Raw genomic sequence first — 16,239 nt, forward strand, 5'->3', positions numbered from 1 at the left:
GCAACCAGTGGTGCAGCTGTATAACCTTTTGAGGATCTGAGGACCCTTGACAAATCTTTTCAGTCTCTTGAGGGGGAATAGTTGTTGTCGTGCCCTCTTCACTACTGTCTTGGTGTGTTTGGACCATGACAGTTTGTTGGTGATGTGGACACCAACGAACTTGAAGCTCTCAATCTGCTCCACTACAGCCCCGTTGATGAGAATGGGGGAGTGCTTGGCGTTGAACACATTTCTACTCTAAATGGCCATTTCTAGAGGCAAATGTGTTAAATTATAGAACGGGTTGTTTGGATCCTGATTGGTTGATAGGGGACAACAACTCCCGCAAAATACCATAATTCCACAGTTGCAGGCAGGAAATTAATTAACTTTATCTCCCACTGGGAAAAAAAAGCTTCTACACATTATTTTTCCACACTACTATTTGGTTTGCAACAGTTGGGGGTTTTATAAACCTACCAGTCTCCCTCCTCTATGACCTGTGCAACAATGTATAATTTTACAAATGTCATCTCTCCGGTGCGAGTAGGCTAGCCAGCCTAAGATTGAACAATGAACGTGAAACGAATAATTCACAAGGGAAACCGGCGCAAGGCAGCATATGTAGGCCTATTGGATATTTATTAAATCCTTATTTATTGAAGTTATTGTCTCTCATCATTTAATCTGAGATAGATAGCTACATGACAATTATATAGCAAAGTCGAATTAATAGAATGATTAGAATGAACTACTGGGTCAAAACATGAGAAAATAACCAACGACCAGCCCGCTTGGGTAGTAACTTCAGAATGCAAAAGTTATCCGATGCGGGCCTGGAGGCAAGGGAAATATCTGTGAGTGGCCATCGGTGTGAGAGCTCACTCAATAGTTATTGGCAGCCCCTAACATGGAGAACATAAAGTGCTGGCGCACCATTTTAGCTGGCAACGAGGTGAGGGGGAAGTCCCTTTCTCCGCCAAAGAAGAGGAAATCACTGGCAGTCACTAACCAGTTCCAGGACCATGGAGAGTTCTTCTAATGGCGTGCCATCAACGGAAACTTCACTATTAACGGAAACTTCACGATTCTCCCAGAAATCACCAGCTAGGTTGGTTAGCTCGGACTCCCCAACCATAAATTGTTGCCTATGTAGGAATATTGGATATTTATTAAATCATTCTTTATTGTAATTCTTGTTTCTCATCATTATTGCATGTCTGCTAGCTAGCTACATGCCAATGATTTGTTTAGCATAGCAACGTCGAATGAATAGAATGATTTAGAATGAACGACTGGGTCAAAACATGAGAAAATACAGTATATCCATAAAAATTATGCTGATTCATGATTTCGACTGGTTTAAAAAAGCTGCCTGTCTGTCTCATCCCGACTCCCGAAACGTTCATTACCATAGGACAGCTAGAGATCGAATTTCAATATTGAAACAATGTTGCAAATGTTGGCGAGACAGACAGCAATGTTATTAAAATCTCCACTGTTGAAAACAAAATGCTAGTCTAGAAGGGAGATCATGTCTAGATGCTTTTCCTGAGTAGATCTAGTATATAAATTGCCTGGCTGATCTGATGAGACAGTGGATTGTGCAGTCAGATGGAACAGAGTAAATAGGCATTTCAACGTCATAGATTTATCCTGTGTTCATTTGTGGAATACGGTTTTAACCAATCAGCATCCGGGATTAGACTCACCCGTAGTATAACACACGATAATCTCCGGGTTCAAGGGCGTTATTGCTTAATTATAGCCATGGTATAAAAGGGATCATTAACTCGGGCTCCATATGTTCTCTGGAAAATAATGCAACTCCTTGGAAGGTCAGTTCCACTCACCTCACGCGTCATGGAATACACCTTCCACGTTGTTTATTATTTCCCTAGAACGCATAGCCTCTTGTTAATTATCCATTACTTCATCACCCTGGAATAAACAGTTACAATCACTTTGTACCATGTCAAAAATATTGAAAATGAATAAATGTATAATGTCTAACTATGGAAAAACTATTTGCAAGCCATGTATAGAAATATCAATGTATTTATTGGATTTTTTTAGAACCATTCTTAGCTGAATAGGCCCGTTTCTTTTAACTAGAGGAAACATGGCTTTACTATGGATGAAAGATCATTTGTGACCCTGCTGTACTGCCTTCTCCCCACAGATGTCCATACACTTCAGGCCATTGGACGATTGTAGTCTTGTAGTCCAATCTGATGTCTTCTGACAGCAAGATCCCCTGGGGATCCATCTAAAAATCCATGAACGGCTGAGATGGATTGCTTGGGTAAAGCAACCCTCATGGACTTCAAACCACCCACCATTACTCATGCATGAAAAAATTATTGCCTTTTACTCCATCAATACTTTAAGACTACTTACTCAGTCAATAGTTTAGTAGTTAGATAGTCAGAGCATTTGGCTTGGTGGTGTTGTACAGATGTGTTGATGCTATAGAGTTTTAAATAAATGATCTGTTACACTTGCTAACTATCTCTGCTCACCACATGAATGATAGTGTCAATGCCTGATGAAAGTGTTAATGTACAGTAATTCCTATTTGTGATATCCAGGTTCTGGGCCAAATCACTGTCCTCACACTCCAGGCAGATGAGATGTGTGACAAAATGAGCCTCAGAGAGTGAGGCTGGACATGGATGTTTCATCTTTGCAAATTGAATCGTTGCAAGCTGTTATCTTCAGCAGTATTATAAACAACAACTTGAATTAGTCATAGGACTGTTCCTATGTTTAGGTAGGAATTGATACAATGAATCTAATTTGATGTAATCAAATTTGTCACCAAGCAGGGCACTCATGGGTAGATTAGGATTGCAAGATATCATGCAGTGTAGTTTTCATTTTCAACATTATGTGGTGAGAGGATAATTAGAGAAAAGGATAATATAGATAAACCAAATGAAGTACTAAAAAACCGAGTTGAATATGGTCTATTTGTTCTCTGGCAATATTCTAAAGAGAGGATACAGTTAAACTACGGAGGTCATGAAATGTTGTCAGCTGCTGGTGATTGTCATGCAAATCACTGCAGGTCTCACAGTAATTGACCTTTATTTAACATCAACACGTTTAGCATCTCCGGCTTCCACACTTAGCGGACCTTTGGAACATGTACAGTTTTAAAAAGTCTAATAAATCCATTTAATATAGCCTACACTATCACAATAAATCCATGATTTATTTTAGACAGGTCTAAAGAAACATTATGGTATGAAGAAAATGTAGCCTATTTCAGAAGAGCAGAATAGCATATTCTGAGCCATCAATATGTTAGGCCCTGATCTGGCTATGCCATATAGCTGTAGGCTACACTAGTTCATTAGGCGAGATTTGCTTATAATTCCCGTGGCATTATTTTATATTATTTTATAGTAAGAACAATACAATTGAACATAGCTGAATAACATAGAAAGGATATTTTATCCAAACGATTTACGAAGGAGTGAGCACATGCGGCTATTCTGTGTTGAGTGGTTGACAAAGAAACAGGTCCTCCTACATGCTTCATTTAGAGTTATTCATGCAGATTTAGTTGTGATACAAACGTTAGGCTATATGTTTTGATTTCTAATATATTCTAAGGCTGCATGATGCAACTCTAATGAAATTGAGTTGCATTAAAGGCAGGCTGCACACACTTCATCAGTATCTCATTCACAATTTGGCAAGCACTGGATAATATTCTCACCCATCAGACTACTCTCAATTTATTATCTGGTATTTACGTATATCCTACTAATGCTGTATATGTGTGGAATATTTTTTTATTTAGAATGACCCACACTTGAATAGTGAATGGAGGTTACGTTTTAAATACGCCAGGTATGCTACACCGTTCGTAAAACAGATTGATATGCATCATTTTTATTTGATTTATTTTCATATATATATTTTTTGCATTTTCCAATTAAGAACATTCAAAACAAAAGTGAAAAGATATTAGACAACGATGGGACAAAGTGACAGTAACAGACGAGCGTAGCAAAAAAATAATTATAATTATAATTATATATACAAACATACAATAAGAAAAAAATAATAACGAGACATTGGATCACTACATAGGCTACATATTATACATTATGTGTGAAACATTATGTGAGGATTATATATAGATTCAATCAATGAGATGTGGGGGGAGATTCTCCATATAGTCAATAAAAGGTTGCCAAATTCTGTAAAATGTCTTTAACTTATTCCTCAAGCAGTAACTGATTTTCTCCAAAGGGATACAACTATTAACTTCCGATAGCCACATTGCAACTGGCAGGGAGGAATCCAATATCCATTTCAAGGCAATACATTTCTTGGCGATCGCTAGCAATATTTCTGTTAGCTTTATAGTATGGCTTTGCCTAAGATTGGTGTTAGTAAAGTTACCCAGTAGACAGACCTCCGGGTCTAAAGGGAATGCAACCCCGTGAATTGAGGATATGGTATCGCATACCCCCTACCAGAAACCGTGTAGTTTTGAACACTGCCAAGTGGAATGGAGGAATGTTCCTTCACCTGAGCCACATCTAAAACATAGGGAGGAGATATCTGGGTTGAACTTGTGCAGTCTAGATGGGGTGATATAGAGCTGATGGAGGAAATTAAACTGGATCAGCCTGTATCTGGAGTTCAATGTGGATGTAACACCATCCCTGCATAGGTCACGCCATAGATCCTCATCAAGATCAATACCCAGATCTTTTTCCCATCTAAGTCGGGGTTTATCTAGCCCGGGCAGTGTTAGTCCTGACATAAGAGCATCGTATACACAGGAAATGGTCTTGAACAGTGGTTGGTCTGCGTGGCAGAGTTGTTAATTAGGTGACATCTTAGGTAGGTTCCATTGTCCCTTGAGTCACCCTAATAAAGTTTCGTAGTTGTAGGTAGCTAAAGAAGTCCCTGTTAGGCAAGTGGTATTTCTGTTTCAGCTGATCAAAAGACATAAGAACTCTCTCCTCGTAACAATGTTCCAGAAGAGTGATCCCCTTATCAGACCATGGTCTAAAGTTACTATTCTGGAAAAACATAGGGATCAATCTATTGTTCCATAAAGGGGTTTTAGGGGAAAGGAATCCCTCTCGTCCGAACAGCTCATGCAGTTTGCACAATGCCAGGACAGAATGTATGATTAAAGGGTTGTCTGTGATGGTTTTTATAGATTTTCTGTCCCATTTGTAAAACAATTCTGCCCCAGTGTCATCATTTACCTCAAGCTTTTCAATGTTCAACCATGAGGGAGAGGGACCATGTGCATAATTTTAAGAATTTAGCAATAAATATAGCTGCACGAGAAAACTGGGATCCTCTTTTAAATAATGTCCAGTCAAAACTCACATGATTGCGCAATAACTGGGCTTATAAGAACATGTTTCTCTAGGCTCTGTAGGCTATGGGCTCTGGACTCTCCAAAACGTATAGGCTTACAGCCTATGGGCTCTCTAAAACATATAGGCTTATGGGCTTGGCTACATGATACATGCGACTGATTTGAAAAAGTGCATACACTGTTCCTTGCCTTTTAGACTGCACACACTGGGCATCATTCACAAGTGATAATATTCTCACCCATCAGACTATTCTCAATTTAATCTGGTCTTTACATATACTACATTTTTTTTGTGTGAAATTAGTTTTGATTTAGAAAGGCCATTATCATACATCTTTCAGAGCAAGAGTAGTGGAAAAAAGACATGTCATCTGTATGCACTTCAATAGCAAATGGAGGATGCTTTTCTGGTGGTTCATTTTCATGCCAGCCAGGTAGGCTACTCCAGGTGTAAAGCAAAGCAATGTGCTTAATTTTAGGAAGTATGTGAAATAAATATTGTAAGCCTATGTAAGCCTATATGATTGGGTCCTCCTCTTTTTAATAGAGGCCATCAAAACTCTGTTTTCTCACGCAATGCATAGCCTATAGAAATGTTGTACAACATGGGCTTATAGGAACACATTTCTTTCCATGCATCAACCAGCTATAAGGAGCTGGCTCTCACTGACCAACAGGTCCAATATTCCTCTCAAACTGTGAATGGCAGGGCTCCCATGAAGTGTTTGATTTGATTTTCGATTTAATTTGCATTGATGACAGAGTGATTAGAGGGACAATAGAGGGACAATAGAGTGCAGAGTATTGGCGTCGCAGGAGGTTGGTGGCCCCTTAATCGGTTAGGACAGGCTGGAGCGTCAAAAGTGGAATGGTACCAAATATAGCAAACGTATGCTTTCCATGTGTTTCATGCCATTTCATTTGCACCGTTGCTGTTTGGTAGGTTACTAATGACCATCAGCATCATTAGAGCGCAGTTACCGTGGCATGACCCAGTGGTCACGTGGAATTTGACTTGGAATTTAACTCGTGACTACCGCGGTAATATGGTCACGGTGACAATCCTAGATATAGTATTTTTTTAGGATATAGAACATCTCATTTCTCTGTATACAGTATAGTCATGTAGCCTTGTCATAGCCATACACATAAATCTTCTTAACTCACCATCAAACTTGGTCTTGAGAATATACTCCCTGTAGAACCTCCTGCCGTTGCCTGGCTTCAGAGCATCACAGACCTTGGTGGTGGAGTTGGGGCACAGTGTCTGCCTCATGTTGTGCAGGGCATGAGCCATGGCATAGACAGCATTCACCACAAACATGATCTTCGACTCCGGCTCAAACAGGCCATCGCGCAGTGAGTGCTTCCCACAGCCCAGGTCATGGAGGCTACACTGGAAACGATTCTCCCAGAACTCCCTGAACCAGGGGTTACGTGTGTTGTTGTAGGGGTTCAGGCCTGTGAAGTACTCAGCAAACTGAAGGATTGGGTAGGAGGCCAGCTCGATGGTGAAGGCCCCATCTGCCACAGCCTCGCTGCCTCTCACCACGCTATCCTGTCTCCCCCAGCCGTCGCTGGCCACCCAGATGAAGGACACGTTCATGCGGTTGGCGGCTACCAGCAGTTCCCGGGCGTCCTCACTGCGTGTGAAGAGGATGACCACCTTGGCGTTGGACTTCTGCTGTAGCGAGCGGATCACCTGGTCGTAGCTGTAGCGGTTCATCGAGCGGCTCACCTTAGCTGAAGTGGCGATGCAGATCTGGCTGGCGCGGGCTTCCTGCTGGAAGGCATCGATACCTGTCTCACCGTAGTCGCCCTCCGATGCCACGGTGGACACGTAGGTCCAATTGAAGTAGCGCAGGATCTCTGCCATGGCCTTGGCCTGATAGAAGTCAGGGGGCACCGTGCGGGCAAAGTAGTCGTAGCGGCTCTTGTCACTGAGCTTGGCGCTGGTGGAGGCGTAGCTGATCTGGGGAATCTGGAAAAGACGAAGGAGGTTTGCCACCTGGAGAGAGAGAGAGGTACCATGAGACCATGATCAAGATTTCAACAATACTGTAGGTATTTACTGTATCTAGACTTTACACCGGGGTTCCCCAACTGGCAGCCCACAGGACAAATTTGGCTCATATTAGTTGCCCCCCCGAGTTCTTGGAGCAAAACAAATCAAATCAAATGTTTTGTATTTGTTGGACATAAAATACTGTTAAAACACCACTAAATCAGAGGTCAATTTGCAGTCCACAAATTATTTGTAATTATGTTCCGGCCCCATGACCATCCTCTCAAGAAAAAATCTCCCCCCTGCTAAATCTAGTTGATGATGCCTGCTTTACACCCTCATAATAGTACTGGTAAAGTTTAGTACTATCTGTTATACATGTATTACAATTCACTGCATTAATGGGATTTCTGATATTTTATTGAATCAAAACAGATATTGCGTGTGGGTCATTTCTTTATAACTCATAATTTCGTAAATTGATGAAATGAGCCATATCTGATACAGAATACTGTAGTCTCACTAGCATTTTGGTCAACAGGGACAATCAGTCTCACTCCAATCCGTAGCCTCTCATCTCCCTCTGAGTCCCAGCAGTCTATTTCACAAATCTCCTTTCTGCTGATTGTGTGACAACATCCTGGGGTTGCCACGGGCTCCAGGGATGCCCACATAGCCTACTACCCAGATATGTCATATCTGATCTACCACACTGTCAACAATATCCACCAATAAAGCCATGCAATATCAGATGATTCATTGGCTTGATATGGAAACACATGATATGAACTACATTTAGATATAGATTCTTTATAGAGTCCATTTCACTATAAAGAAATGCATAGAAAAAGACACACTGTAACGATCGTTGTTGGGAGGTGCAGCGTGGAAGGCGTTCATCATATTAATTAATGTGAACCAGCAACAAAACAAATAAAGAGTAACAAAACAAACATGCAGCTTTGAAGGGCTAAAAAGCAACAATACAAAATCAAGATCCCACACCAAACAGGTGGGAAAAGGCTGCCTAAATATCCCCAATCAGAGACAACGATAGACAGCTGCCTCTGGGAACCATACCAGGCCAACATAGAAATAAAAAAAACTAGAGTATGCACCCTAGTCACACCCTGACCTAACCAAAATAGAGAATAAAAAGGCTCTCTAAGGTCAGGGCGTGACAGACACAGAGAGACAGACAGAAGGGGAGTCTGGTCATGCCAAAGAATGCCACGCCACATGTATTCTCTTTTAATTCAGGGTCTCACTCTCGTAGCATAACATCCTGAATTCCAGCAAACCTTTCCTTTAATGAAATTTGATAGCACATCATGATTTACGTAGGTATTCAATACTTTGTTTGACATTTAATTTGTGCAATTTTAAGATACAAGTCAAGAATAAGAAAATTGATTTCTAGGTGTTCTGAAATTATGTTGAAATAGTATGCACGGCCATATATAGAAGATCAGGGTTATTTGACCAAGACCTCTATGAGATATCTAATTAATTCTGTATATCATAATAATTAACGATTATTAAACATTTTTGCTAGTTAAAAATGCAGCGTAAATGAAGCCAAACATTGGGAGATGTCAAGGGAAATCTGTTGTGATGTGCCTAAATGAGTCTTAATCACAGGACTCTTTATTACGTTTTCTGTTTTGCAGACGCTCTTATCCAGAGCGACTTACAGGAACAATTAGTGTTAAGTGCCTTGCTCAAGGGCACATCGGCATATTTTTCACCTAGTCTGATCTGGGATTCAATCCAGCAACCTTTTGGCTACTGGTCCAACCCTCTTAACCGCTAGGGTACCTACCCTCCTTATTATTTTGAGATCAGAGGGATGAATACCAGATGTGATTTCCTAACTGAGATATTTATTCAAATGAATGCATTAATATTATACAATACATTCTACAATAGCAAAATCAGAAGCAGCTGGAATTGAACCCAAGACCTCAATTGTCCAGATACAAACTAGTCATCCATCTAGACTCTAAACCTCAGAATGTCATATATGGTGATTTATATTGCCACGGTATGCGTCACAGGAATTATTGATACACTATTACAGTAAAATGTAACTAAAATATCTTGTTCTTTAAACAAGAGAAGGTGGCAGTCAAATAATATTCAAAATAGTTCTTACGTTTTATGCATGTTGCCATAGAAACTGTTTATAACATATGAGTAGTTGTCTGTTTAATATTTGAAAAGTGTGTTTCCCTGGAGGCTTCCTGCCTGGCTGACTAGAGATTCCCTGACTGGGAGCCCTAGTTATTATTGCCATGAAACATTCTCCAAAAACCTCTCCTTCCCTAACCCACCTCGACAGGCTTTTTAAACACATGTTCAGACAGCTAGCAGCAGCCAGTTTTTTCTCCTAGGAGAATTCGAGGACCAACTTAAGTGCCAACTGACACAAGATTCAGAAAGTACAAAATCTATGTCTAACTTTAATCTAAAAATATAACTTCCTAGATTAGCACTACCAACAACCTTTACCCACTGGGGCACAGAAGTCAATTCAATGTCTATTACAAGTTGGTTCAATGTAATTTCATTCAAATTACGTGGAAACAATGTTGATTCAACATGTGTGTATCTAGTGGGTAGTTTGCTCAACTGTAATGCAACAATGATTTTAATTGGATGCATGTAACCCTGAAGTCATTGACAAGCACTGGCGTGTATTCATGGAAGCCAAGGGAAGCCAGGCTTCCCCAAAAAATTGACAGAGAAAAAAATAAAAATAATGTATGTATTTTTATCTTTTGCTTCTCACCTGAGAAAGCTTCAGAGCGCGTGAAACAGCGCCCCTGTGTATGTGTAGGCCATCTATCTGATGCTGTCAGGACCAAAAGAGTATGACATTGTTGTCGCCCGTAGCATTTTTTTGTTTTTACATTAATTTAACTAGGCAAGTCAGTATAACAAATGCTTATTTACAATGACGGCCTACCCCAGAAAAACCCAGACGACGTTGGGCCAATTGCTCGCCGCCCTATGGGACTCTCAATCACGGCCGGATGTGATACATCCTGATTTGAACCAGGTACTGTAGTGACACCTCTTGCACTGAGATGCAGCGCCTTAGATCGCTGCGCCATTCGGGAGCATTGAACGCAAGGGAAGGGAGCATTTGGCCACCCTTGATAAAAAAATAAAAATAGTAATAGCCAATCAGCGTTGAGCTAAACTGATTGAGCTCAACTGTGAATGGTCCTGGCGCACCAAAAGAAAGTCGAGAGAAGCCAGTTTGTATTTGGCTTCACTCCAATCACATCGCATCAAGAGCATACGTCAGTGACAGAAACTCGTTCTGCATCTCATTGTGTTGTTGTCCTCTGGTGGCTAATTAGCTCAAATTGACCCATTCCTAAATTAGTCATGGATAGAGATAAGGATTTGGACTTTTACTAAATTCTCTGTAATGGCCAATGATTAAAACGGTAATTATGATCCAACCATAAATTCATACATTGTGCACCTGGCCTGAGAGGATGGAAGTTCCATATGTAGCTAGATGTAGAAGGCAAATGTTCACAAGCTAACCATGCCCTTGAAAGGAAATTAGGCTAGTGAGCAAGCATTTTAGCCAGGTAGCCTAGAACAACAACATATACAAGTGGGTACTGTATGACAGAGTGATGAAAGATGAAAGAGAGGAGGATTCTCGTTTCTCTGCAAGTAGGGTGAGTCAAAATGTTTTTTCTACTTGCATGAACACGCATGCACACACACACATTCACAGAAATCAGAACCATGGACAGCCACATCATATTTACAGTTGAAGTCAGAAGTTTACATACACCTTAGCCATTTACATTTAAACTCAGTTTTTCACATTTCCTGACATTTAATCCAAGTAAAAATTCCCTGTTTTAGGTCAGTTAGGATCACCACTTTATTTTAAGAATGTGAAATGTCAGAATAATAGTAGAGAGAATGATTTATTTTAGCTTTAATTTCTTTCATCACATCCCCAGTGGGTCAGAAGTTTACATACATATTGTTTAACTTGGGTCAACGTTTCAGGTAGCCTTCCATAAGCTTCCCACAATATGTTGGGTGAACTTTGGCCCATTCCTCCTAACAGAGCTAGTGTAACTGAGTCAGGTTTGTAGGCCTCCTTGCTCGCACATGCTTTTTCAGTTCTGCCCACAAATGTTCTATCAGATTGAGGTCAGGGCTTTGTGACGGTCACTCCAATACCTTGACTTTGTTGTCCTTAAGCCATTTTGCCACAACTTTGGAAGTGTGCTTGGGGTCATTGTTCATTTGGAAGACCTATTTGCGACCAAGCTTTAACTTCCTGACCGATGTCTTGAGATGTTGCTTCAATATATACACATAATTTTCCTCCCTCGTGATGCCATCAATTTTGTGAAGTGCACGAGTTCCTCCTGCAGCAAAGCAACCCCACAACATGATGCTGCCACCCCCGTGCTTCACGGTTGGGATGGTGTTCTTTGGCTTGCAAGCCTCCCCCATTTTCCTCCAAACATAACAATGGTCATTATGGCCAAACAAAAAGTACGATCTTTGTCCCTATGTGCAGTTGCAAACCGTAGTCTGGCTTTTTTATGGTGGTTATGGAGCAGTGGCTTCTTCCTTGCTGAGCGGCCTTTCAGGTTATGTCGATATAGGACTCGTTTTACTGTGGATATAGATACTTTTGTACCTGTTTCCTCCAGCATCTTCACAAGGTCCTTTGCTGTTGTTTTGGGATTGACTTGCACTTTTCGCACCAAAGTACCATTCATCTCTAGGAGACAGAACGCGTTTCCTTCCTGAGCGGTATGACGGCTGCGTGGTCCCATGGTGTTTATACTTGCATACTATTGTTTGTACAGATGAACGTGGTACCTTCAGGCATTTGGAAATTGCTCCCAAAGATGAACCAGACTTGTGGAGGTCTACAACTGTTTTTCTGGGTTCTTGGCTGATTTATTTTTATTTTCCCATGATGTCAAGCAAGGATGCACTGAGTTTGAAGGTAGGCCTTGAAATACATCCACATGTACACCTACAATTGACTCAAATGATGTGAATTAGCCTATCAGAAGCTTCTAAAGCCATGACATTCTCTGGAATTATCCAAGCTGTTTAAAGGCACAGTCAACTGAGTGTATGTAAACTTCTGACCCACTGGAATTGTGATACATTGATACATAAGTGAAATAATCTGTCTGTAAAAAAAATGTTGGAAAAATTACTTTTGTCATACACAAAGTAGATATCCTAACCAACTTGCCAAAACTATAGTTTGTTAACAAGAAATGTGTGGAGTGGTTGAAAAACAAGATTTAATGACGCCAACCTAAGTGTATGTAAACTTCCGACCTCAACTGTAGCTTATGTTGATTGTACAATTGTTTTTGATATCTTTTAGTTGTCGCTGTATTAGACTAAGCATAGGTGACTGGATTATGATGAAATGTTGAAGTTAAAATGTTGCTGGAATAGTGGAGGCAGCTCCTGTTCTGTTTTCTTTGCGACTTGTTTTCTTTGCGACTAATTAAGTCCAGGAAAGGCATCTAGTTTACAACGTCTTAGCACTCAGACTAAATTTGACAGATTTCACTTTTTCAAAAACACTAAAATTATAGAGTGAGGAGATAGAAAGAAAATAATATTGGGTCCGAAAAATTAAACAGCTGGATGGAGCAAACTATTTCATTTGTTGAGTCAGCTGTCAGTGTTGATGAATTAATGCAGAGCTATACCTGATTGTGACAGGCAGCTTGATGGTATACTATTGACATAGGACTTGTGTAGCAGACCCATTAAGTGTCACCTAAGTATGTCCACACATCAACATGTACGAGTTGACACATCACTGAGCTTACTATGACTTGGAATGGAAAAGTCTTGAGTTCAGCATCAAAAGAAAATGGTACACACATTTATACGATAGTCTTCTCTGCAACTAAACATACATTTCTCAACATTAGTAGATAACTCCCAATCAATATTTATTTTCTCCTCCATCAAGAATCTTAAGTGTAATTCCCCATGCCCCAGGATGCATCTTATGTTGGTTTTTATTCATCCATACACATTCCCAGATGAGATAAAGCGTAACCCAGAGGCCATGTCACGGGTACAGTGGTGTTGTGGGCAATGATTAAAACCATGTATCTGACTTACTTGTCTTTGTCAGGCTTCCTCACCACTCAAATGATGTGAATGCTCTCAGGCCCAGTGATACCTATAACAAATTGTTGCCAGGGCCTTGGGGAATGACATGATCCACCCATCCCTCACTCCTCAAGCAATTAGATTTATTTGCTCAAAGGCAACTCTTAACTTTTGGTCAAATTACTGATCTGTCAGTCTGGTAGACTGAAATCAAATATACTTCAAGCAGAATACTCCCATGTATTGAGAAACAAAAATCTTTCACACTGTTTATCTTTCTTGAATCACTATTATTGATTAACTTCTAGTTCCATATTCACTTTGTACTGCAGCCTAGCTGACTTAAACATATTAGACATGCAGCTCATACTATTCCCGACACGTGGAGACTCCTCCTCCGTGAGAGAGCTCTGTATTTAATTAAGAAAATTAGGGAGCAGGCAAGGAGAGGATTTGTATAGGAAGAGTTTGCTATAGAGCAGATTAGTTGGAACAAGGTTCTCTCTGGAGCACACAGCCTGAGTGTGGAAAGAGAGATTTCAGACAGAGACATGACCGTAACAAACAGCGCTCTGGCAGGTTTTTCAGCTCTCATGTATTCTTCACACCGACAAGAAACCCAGCACAGTGGAAGAACAGAGTGCCGAAAGACAAAAGCACAGCCGAGCACCATGTCCACGGCTCAGTATCAAAACACAGTAACCTGACACAGAAACAGAGTAAAAGTACAGGAGTTGAAATAGTGCTAAAGCTAATAGAGACTAGAGTGGTGCAGCACTCATTATTGCATTAATAATAGAAGGCTCCAGGGTGGTGAAATGTTATGTCGTAATAGTGGTACAGCAGTAGTAATAGAAGGCTCCAGGGTGGTGAAATGTTATGTCGTAATAGTGGTACAGCAGTAGTGTCTTGATTAATGTTGGTGCAGAAGATATTAATCTATGGCTAGTTTGGACTTTAGTAGCTAAATGACTTCAACGTTTTCTCCCCATGCAGAGAAAACAATTATTGAATTTACACTTGGTGGGTTTCGGAAATAGAAAACCTGAGGTTGCTGTGCAAGTTCCCCTGTGCAATATTACAGGGAAGAGTCAGATTTCCTAAAGAGGTGCTCAGGTTTTCTGATGAAAATTTACAGTGAGAATGATTATACAGTATGATCAAAACTTATTGATGATACCGTGTGAAGTATCTGATTTTATTTTGTGCTTGCAAGCACACACCTTTGTTCCATTTGATCAATTCCATTGATTAATGGTTTATGGAAATAATTTTCAAACTGGTTTCTACAAGTTAATGAGCGAGAAGGATCAACAGCAGCAGCCAGCGCAGCCACCATTTCTGTATGGACCTGATTTTGTGCACGGGGGCATTGTCATGCTGAAACAGGAAAGGGCCTCCCCAAACTGTTGCCACAAAGTTGGAAGCACAGAATCGTCTAGAATGGCGGTGTATGCTGTAGAGTTAAGATTTCCCTTCACTGGAACTAAGGCGCCTAGCCCAAAGCATGAAAAACATCCCCAGACCATTATTCCTCCTCCACCAAACGTTATAGTTTGCACTATGCATTCGGGCATGTAGCGTTCTCCTGACATCCTCCAAACCCAGATTTGTCCATCAGACTGACAGATGGTGAAGCGTGATTCATCACTCCAGAGAATGGGTTTCCACTGCTCCTCCAACACCACCCCAACCGTGGCTGCTCGGCCATGGAAACAAATTTCATGAAGCTCCCAAAGAACAGTTATTGTGCTGACGTTGCTGCCAAAGGCAGTTTGGAACTCGGTAGTGAGTGTTGCAACCAATGACAGACGATTTTTACGCGCTGCGTGCTTTAGCACTCGGGGGTCCCGTTCTGTGAGCTTGTGTGGCCTACCACTTTGCGGCTGAGCCATTGTTGATCCTAGACATTTCCACTTGACAATAAAAGCAATTACAGTTGACTGGGGCAGCTCTAGCAGGGTAGAAATTTGACGAACTGACTTGTTGGAAAGGTGGCATCCACGTTGAATGTCACTGAGCTCTTCAGTAAGGCCATTCTACTGTCAATGTTTGTCTGTGGAGATTGCATGGCTGTGTGCTTGATTTTATACACCTGTCAGCAATGGGTGTGACTGAAATAGCCAAATCCACTCATTTGAAGGGGTGTCCACATACTTTTATATCTATAGTGTAGCGAGAGGAAGAAGGGAGCGAGAGAGGAAGAAGAGAGAGGGAGGGGGGAAAGAGTGAGGCCAGATAAAGAGAGAGAAAGAGAAGATAAATAGAGAGAATAGAAGAGAGGTAGAGGCTGTCCTTATTCAGGCCACAGCAGCACAGCCTCATGGAAATGCCCATCTGCTCTTCCAATAAGGTTGTCTCAGTGTGCTTCTGCAGCAATAACACAGAATTCCCACCGTGCCAGTCCTGCGCCATGCTCACTATCACACATGCACAGCTGCACACTCATACACTCTCAAACATATATGTGCCCTCAGGGGCGTCATGCACCCCAAAAATCTGAGGGGATACAAAGTATGTGAGGAAGGTTGGATGGTAGTCCGAATGGGGATTAGGCCCCCTGTCCATAAATAGGAGAATTTTGCATTTTTCAAACACCTGAAACAGCTTTTCGCTGCAATCTAGAGCCATCCTCATTATGTATAATTCTATGTAAAAATATATATATAATAATCAACTGTAATCTTCGGTGTTCCTCAAGGCTCCGTTTTAGGACCCCTATTGTTTTCACTATATATTTTACCTC

General features: G+C 41.0%; 1 protein-coding gene across 1 annotated transcript in view; it reads right to left on the reverse strand.

Annotated features, from left to right (window-relative positions):
- The window catches only part of LOC110494268 (metabotropic glutamate receptor 2), a 63,084-nt gene that overhangs the window by 10,385 nt on the left and 36,460 nt on the right, over nt 1–16,239 (reverse strand). Inside the window, exon 3 of the mRNA XM_021569208.3 lies at nt 6,506–7,346. Within this exon, the coding sequence (XP_021424883.2) occupies nt 6,506–7,346 (841 nt within the window). The remainder of the gene's footprint in view (nt 1–6,505; nt 7,347–16,239) is intronic.

Source organism: Oncorhynchus mykiss, chromosome 17 (assembly GCF_057628025.1).
Source record: "Oncorhynchus mykiss isolate SJ-2025 chromosome 17, ASM5762802v1, whole genome shotgun sequence".
NCBI lineage: Eukaryota > Metazoa > Chordata > Actinopteri > Salmoniformes > Salmonidae > Oncorhynchus > Oncorhynchus mykiss.